The following is a 6860-nucleotide window of genomic DNA, read 5'->3' as shown; positions in this document are numbered from 1 at the left end:
ATAAATAACTTGACCCTCTAACACTAGCACACTAGCACTCTATTCTATTTCTATTCTACCTACTTTTCTTTTTATTTATTATAAAAATGACCCTCTATCACTAGCACTCTCTATTCTATTTCTATTTTATCTACTTGTTTTCTTTTATTTATTAAAAAAACTTAACCTAAATATAGTATATACTGTATATAGTTGAAAGCTTTGCCTTTAAAATGTTAAAATAAATGACACTTTTTTAATATTTTTGTTACATAACATAAAGACATTCTTAAGTGTGCCTTATAGCATCAACATAAAGGTCATGGGTTTGATTCCTTGGGAATACACGAACTGATCCAACATATACTTTGAAAGCACTACATGTTGTTTTGGATAGAGTGCAAAACAGGGAAAAGGAGAAATAGGAGCACAAGAGAATTGTGGGAAGACAGGTTAAGTTTTGTGAACATTTAGAAGGGGGAATGAATTACAGAGCATGTCCCATTTGTTCTTTGAGCCATATGGATCCTCCTCCATGTTCTCATTCCTTTGGAAAGAGAGAGAGAGAGGGTGAGAGACTGAAAGAGAGAAATGCAGGGACCCTGTTTTGAGGTCTGTGGGGTTTGGTTCTCTGCCTGCCCCCTTTCTGAAAGCCTCCCCTCTGCTTTCTTGGTAAACAATCCTAAGAAATCCACTCAGAGCACAACTTCACCCACAGTGAATGAGACCCCAGTGTGCGTGTGGGTCAAAACCCGTATCACACTAAACAGAGAATTCCCCTCAGATAGGTTTCAGTGTTGGTATTATACTGGGAGTGTGATTGACTGGTCATCTTTGTTCCACAAGTCTGTTTTGGCCAATGGGGTTGTTTTGAGTTACATTTGCCATGAGCTACAAATCCACCGGTGAATTTCTGCTTCAGCTTCTCTCTCTCTCTTTCAGTCATATAAAAGCCAGGTCTGTTTGTCATAACAGGGAACCACTATGTTCAGTAGTTATTACAACCGCCACCCTTCCCTCTCTTTTCCCTCTCTTCCCTTCTCTCTTTTGCAAGCTCTTTTTCTCTGGCCTCTTCCTGTCTCTCTGTCTGTCTGTCACTCTATCTGTCCAGTTCATTCATCAACTACAGCTGTTCTTCACTGCTCTTTTTCTCCAGAATCTTGGAAACTTGAGAAGCCAATATGAATCCTTCTTGATATTTGTCTTTATCTTTGCATATGCTTACCACCTACGCACTTTTGACCGTCATAGATCCTTTTTGAATGTATTGAAGATTTGTATGTAGAAATGTGAAGAAATTAAATGTACAAAGCAATATAATCCCTTACAATTTACAGCAGTAACTATGTCAGTTTAGTAGAAACTATGGTTACCATGGTAATGTTTTTGTAAAAGTAGTGTTTGTAGTACATTGAGAACATTGGTTTGTGTTGTTATTTGAACTTTACATTTTTTATTTTGTAAATTTTTTAACTTTTAATTTTATTTGTTATATTTAAAATGATATTATTGCTAAAACATATAAAATTCAACATATTAGAATAATTTCTGATGGATCATGTGACACTGAAGACTGAAACAATGACTGCTGAAAATTCAGTGTTGCCTTTACAGAAATAGATTACATTTCAAAATATATTAAAATAGAAAACTATTTTTATAATTGTAATAATTATATTTTATATTGTAATAATATTTCATAATAATACTGTTTTTGCAGCCATGGTGAGCGTAAGAGACTTTTAAAAACATTAAAAACATCTTACCAAGCCTAAACTTTTGAACAGTAGTGTATGTATATTTGTTTTTTATGTTAACCACTGAATGCATTATTTTACTATATGTCTCTCTCTTTTAGGGCTGTGTGAGTGTTTTAATATTGATGTGAAGAGGCCACGGATCTTCAGTGGGCCTGAAGATGCTCTGTTTGGCTTCTCTGTGTTACAGCATGAGAACAATGGAGAAAAATCGTGAGTACTTTTCGGTACTTTTTTAGTTTTTACTCACATTTAGAAGTTCTTGATGATAAATACCATTTGGATATTAAATATGGACCCTGACTAGATTTTATTATATTAAGATGTCATCAGGTGATCACAAATTATAGCAAAACAGGCTTATAAATACATAATGTTTTGCTGTTCTTTCAAAGTGTCATTTGTAAAGGTTGTTTTTATATTCTGAGTGACTCATTGTTTTATGAACAGAATTCTGGTTGGTGCTCCATGGGATGGACCACAAAATAACAGGAAGGGGGATATTTACAAGTGCATTGTGGGAGATGAGATAAATTCCAGTTGCTCAAAAGTTAACCTAGGTATTGGATCAAATCTCAGGCTATGAAAATTTACATTCAATGACTGTGTTGTGCATGGAGTAGTAGTTTACAACATGTTTTTGTGTTATTCCCTGTATAGGTGAAAATGCATTTCAGAATGTGTCTCGAAATCTTAAAAACTCTCATTTGGGGATGACGCTGACCCCTGCTGCTTCAGATGGCTTCCTGGTGAGATTTTATTTGAAATTCTGTAGACTGTATTTAGATTCCAAAAACATCTCATGTTTAAGCACTGACATCACATCAATATTTGGATTATTCAGTCATGTTTATGTTTTTATATATATGTGAGTAGGCATGAGTGTGTACGTATTTGTGGTATGGCGGATAGAATGAGTGGTTATGAGATCCCTTCCTCTGTCTCACCCAACCACCACCATCTGTCATGACCACCATCTATGTGCATGTGTCCACCTGCAAAACAGTGGCCACTATTGGAATGACACATTATAGAGTCAGTGCTTGTCTGGATGGGTGTGTATTCTTAACAAGATATATATCACTTTCTTTCTTGTGTAGAATACAAAATTAGACATTTTGAGGAATGTGCTCAGTCGCCCGGTTCCATGCAATTACTATGAATGGGGATTGGAGCTTTCAAGAAAAACATATTGTGATAAAATCTGCTGGAAATTTACTTACACTCAGGCCATCCAAGATGTACAGTAGATGAGTTTCTTTCTTAATCGGAACAGATTTGGAGCAATTTAGCATTACATTAATGGATCCTCTGCAGTGAATGGGTGAAGTCAGAACGAGAGCTCAAACAGCTGATAAAAACATCACAATAATCCACAAGCACTTGATTCTGACAGCACCCATTCACTGCAGAGGATCCATTGGTGAGTAATGCTAAATTGTAATGCTAAATTTCTTAAAACCGATTAAGAAACAAACTCTGTCTACCAGAGGTGGGAGTAAGTCACACATGTGCAAGTCACAAGTAAGTCTCAAGTCTTAACCTTCAAGTCTCAAGCAGTCCAAGTCCATTTTTGTGAGAATCAAGCAAGTCAAGTCAAGTCCCTGCTTTATGTCAAGCAATTCAAGTCAAGTCGTAGCTTGGGTCAAGCAAGTCACTGTCAAGTCATACAAATGTTTGATGATTTAACTGAATTTATATATTAAAATAAGTTAGTATCTACAGTAACTACAGTAGTTATGGACTATGGGATAACTAAGTTGTTAATACAATAAAAATCTAAAAATTTAAACTACATAGCCTAAAATGTAAATGTAACTGAAATTAGGCGAACATAAAAGCATGAGAAGTATTTAGGTACAGCAGTTTCAATATGCCTCAAACATTGCAGAAAACCATGAAAAAGTATTAAACAATTCAAGTATAATGGTTTCTATGCCACCAAATGGCATTCAAACAGACATCACCTTTATGGGACATGAACACATCCTTAAGTTAGGTCCTTCCTTTTTAACAAAAGAATAACAACAAGAAAAATTAATAATTGAAACACACAAATCTTGCACCCGTTTATCAGGTGGATTGACTATTGTACATTATTAATCTGTGTGTGTGTGTGTGTGTGTGAGAGAGAGTGAGTGGGTGAGAGAGTGAGAGTGAGTGAGAGAGAGAGAGAGACTTTTTTTGACTTTTTCAAATAACTTTTATTACAATAAAATTAACAACCATTAGCTATTTCTTCACAGTAAAATCCATTCTCAAATATTTACCAACTTAAAACAAAACACAACTCTCCATTCACAACTGAGCATAAGGCTTCTCTACAACACCATATAGATTCAAACGTCATTAAATTATTCATCATTTTATAAAATCGAAAATCAACAACAATTCTGGATTTCACCATTACTTTAAACACCCTTAACACATCACTATCATTTCTCTGTTCTATATGATTTCTCCTGCTAGTGTATATAGCCATTTTTGCTTTTCCAAGTACAAAATTTAACAACTGACATTCATCACGTCTCTTTCTCACATATTTAAAACCAAAAATTAAAGTCTGTACAGAAAAAACTTCATTAAAACAGTTGAAAAGTTTTTTTAACATTTCAAACAAAGGTTTCAGCCTAAAACAATATATAAAACAATGAAACACAGTCTCTCTTTCAGAGCAAAAAAGGCAATCATGACTTGATTTAAAATGATGAGTGAAAAGTGTATTGTTTGTTTGCATGTGCATGGTTGTGCTAGCAAGTTTGAGTTTTTTTTGTTGTTTAGTTTAGTTTTGTTTGTTTGTGTATGCATGGTTGGGCTCACAAGTCTGTATGATTTTTTTTCTTTGTGTGTTTGTATATGTGTATACAATATATTTATGTGCATCGCCATAAACTATCCATAGGCTTTTCACTCAAAGTCTAACACTGAAGACCAATTATTGGACACTGTACACATGCAAATACTAAGTGCTATTGCAAAAAATAAAAATAAAAAAGCTGACATTTCCTTATAAACAGTGAATAACCACTTACAATGCAAATAAAACAAAAAAATAAAAAATTTGATAGTGCTCACAAACTGTATTTTAATGCAGCCAAATTCTCAATAAAGCTGTTTTCACTGGTATATTTTTCTGTTTCTGTTTTTCTGTTTCTGTTCTGTAAGACAACGATATGAATATGAAATAGTGACTAAAAAGCCGCCCATTAAGACTACATAACCAGATCTCCTTATGTTAATCTGCACAAAAATCCTGATTCATAATCACGACATCGTGTAATGAAATCAAATACACATAAGATAAAGAAAATGGATGTGCTGTGATTTCGGCTATATTTGCATGTAAAATAGAGTTCGAAGCGACAGAATATCTTTTTTAACTGAAAGCGCTGCTCCTCTCAGCCGCTCGCTGAACAGATCAGACGCAGAGAGAGGTGTGTGCGCGCTGGGAAAACAAAGCCTCGCGCTCGTGCGGCAGTACCGGCGAGTCTCAGAAACTAAATAAGGTTTGTCCAAGAAATCGATAGATTTGTCTCTAGGCACTTTTTTGAAAAAAAAAAAAAAGGAAAAGTCGCTAAAGAGGTCTGAAAAGTCGCTAAATCTATAGCGACAAAGTTGCTAAGTTGGCAACACTGTGTCCATGCTCTTACGTTAGCTCTCTCTGCTTGCCTCTTGCGTCACGGTTGCGGTGCGTTCAAAACAAACAAATATTTATTAAACAAAAGACAAGTTATTTCGAGTCATATAACTCAAGTCTGAGTCAAGTCTCAAGTCATGAATATCAAGTCAAAGTCAAGTCAAGTCTTTTATGAATATTTGTCTAGCAAGCCTCAAGTCACAAAATTTGCAACTTAAGTCTGACTCGAGTCAAGTCATGTGATTCGAGTCTCCCACCTCTGCTATCTACAGTGGAGATCAAAATTAGAAAACAACCTGCAATTTCCTAAATTTTAAGGTCACTGCTTAGTCCTATTTGAAGTTATACTAACAGGAGTAGAAGGGCAGTTTTAAGCATATTTCATAAATTAATCGTATTCTGAAACACAGTATAAAAAATTGAAATATTTGATAAAGAACTCTGATCAATATTAGAGAACACTTCCGGATACCTCCAAGTTATTGGTGTTAATCTGGCACCTGGTGCTAATTTCCTTAATTATATGACAAACCCTATTTAACTGGCAGCATTCCTCTAATTTTCACTGAGATTGCAAGATGGCGGGCCACTCTAAAGTGACTGAAACCCTGCGACAGGAGGTTGTCCAGATGAAGGCCAAAGGGACGACCCTTTCAGCCACTGCAAGAGAAGCTGGTTATTCCAAATCTGAGATTTCTTGAATATTGCAGCTTTACAATGACACTAATTCAGTCCACGTAAGACAATTGCACGAGAAGACAGGATAATGCGGACATTCTCAATGGGGAATGAGTTCAACACCACAGCTGGAATTGCTCGCCAGTTCATCGCTGAACAGGGTAAGGATCTGTCTTGGCATGTATAAGAGAAGGCAGACTGAAATCGGACTCTGCAGTGACCAAGCCTCTCATCAGCAGAAATAATCAAAAGGATAGGCTCACCTTTGCTGAGAAGCATGTTGTGTGGACAGAGGAGAACTGGTCCAAAGTTCATTTTAGTGATGAGAGGAAGTTTAATTTATTTAGGTCTGATGGGAAACCTTTTGTTCGGCATCAAACTGGGGAAAGACTGAAGCCTGAGTGCGTAAAGAAGTCAGTGAAAGGTGGAGGAGGAAGTATCATGGTTTGGGGAATGTTTTCTGCAGCAGGAGTTGGGTCTCTTATACAGTTACATGGCAGGGTGAAAGCAAATATTTATCAGAACCTCCTTCAGCAACATGTGGTGCCTTCCCTGCAAGCATCTCCCAATCAGCCTGCAATTTTCATGCAAGACAATGTCCCCGGTACACTGCAAAGTAGTTTAGCAGGTAAAGCAGTTCCTTGAAGCCAAGAACATTAGGGCCTTTCGCACCTCTTTAGTTCCAGAACTAAATGTACAGTACTAAAGTACTGGGACGATTTTGCGTGAACTATTTCCCAGTACTATTTAAAGGATTGCATTCGCACTGACAGTGTGTACTAAGAAGTGACGTAAGCCGGTCGACAGCG

General features: G+C 36.2%; 1 protein-coding gene across 1 annotated transcript in view; it reads left to right on the top strand.

The window, feature by feature from the left end:
* The window catches only part of LOC107707172 (integrin alpha-10-like), a 45020-nt gene that overhangs the window by 4226 nt on the left and 33934 nt on the right, over nucleotides 1-6860 (top strand). The window contains exons 3-5 of the mRNA XM_016511103.1: nucleotides 1838-1949; nucleotides 2187-2296; nucleotides 2397-2485. Coding sequence (XP_016366589.1) covers nucleotides 1838-1949; nucleotides 2187-2296; nucleotides 2397-2485 — 311 coding nt within the window. The remainder of the gene's footprint in view (nucleotides 1-1837; nucleotides 1950-2186; nucleotides 2297-2396; nucleotides 2486-6860) is intronic.

The sequence above is a fragment of the Sinocyclocheilus rhinocerous genome, unplaced genomic scaffold (assembly GCF_001515625.1).
Source record: "Sinocyclocheilus rhinocerous isolate Xijiao unplaced genomic scaffold, SAMN03320098_v1.1 scaffold1046, whole genome shotgun sequence".
Classification (NCBI taxonomy): Eukaryota; Metazoa; Chordata; class Actinopteri; order Cypriniformes; family Cyprinidae; genus Sinocyclocheilus; species Sinocyclocheilus rhinocerous.
The sequence above is the reverse complement of the archived record's forward strand: the minus strand, read 5'-3'. Positions and strand labels throughout refer to the sequence as shown.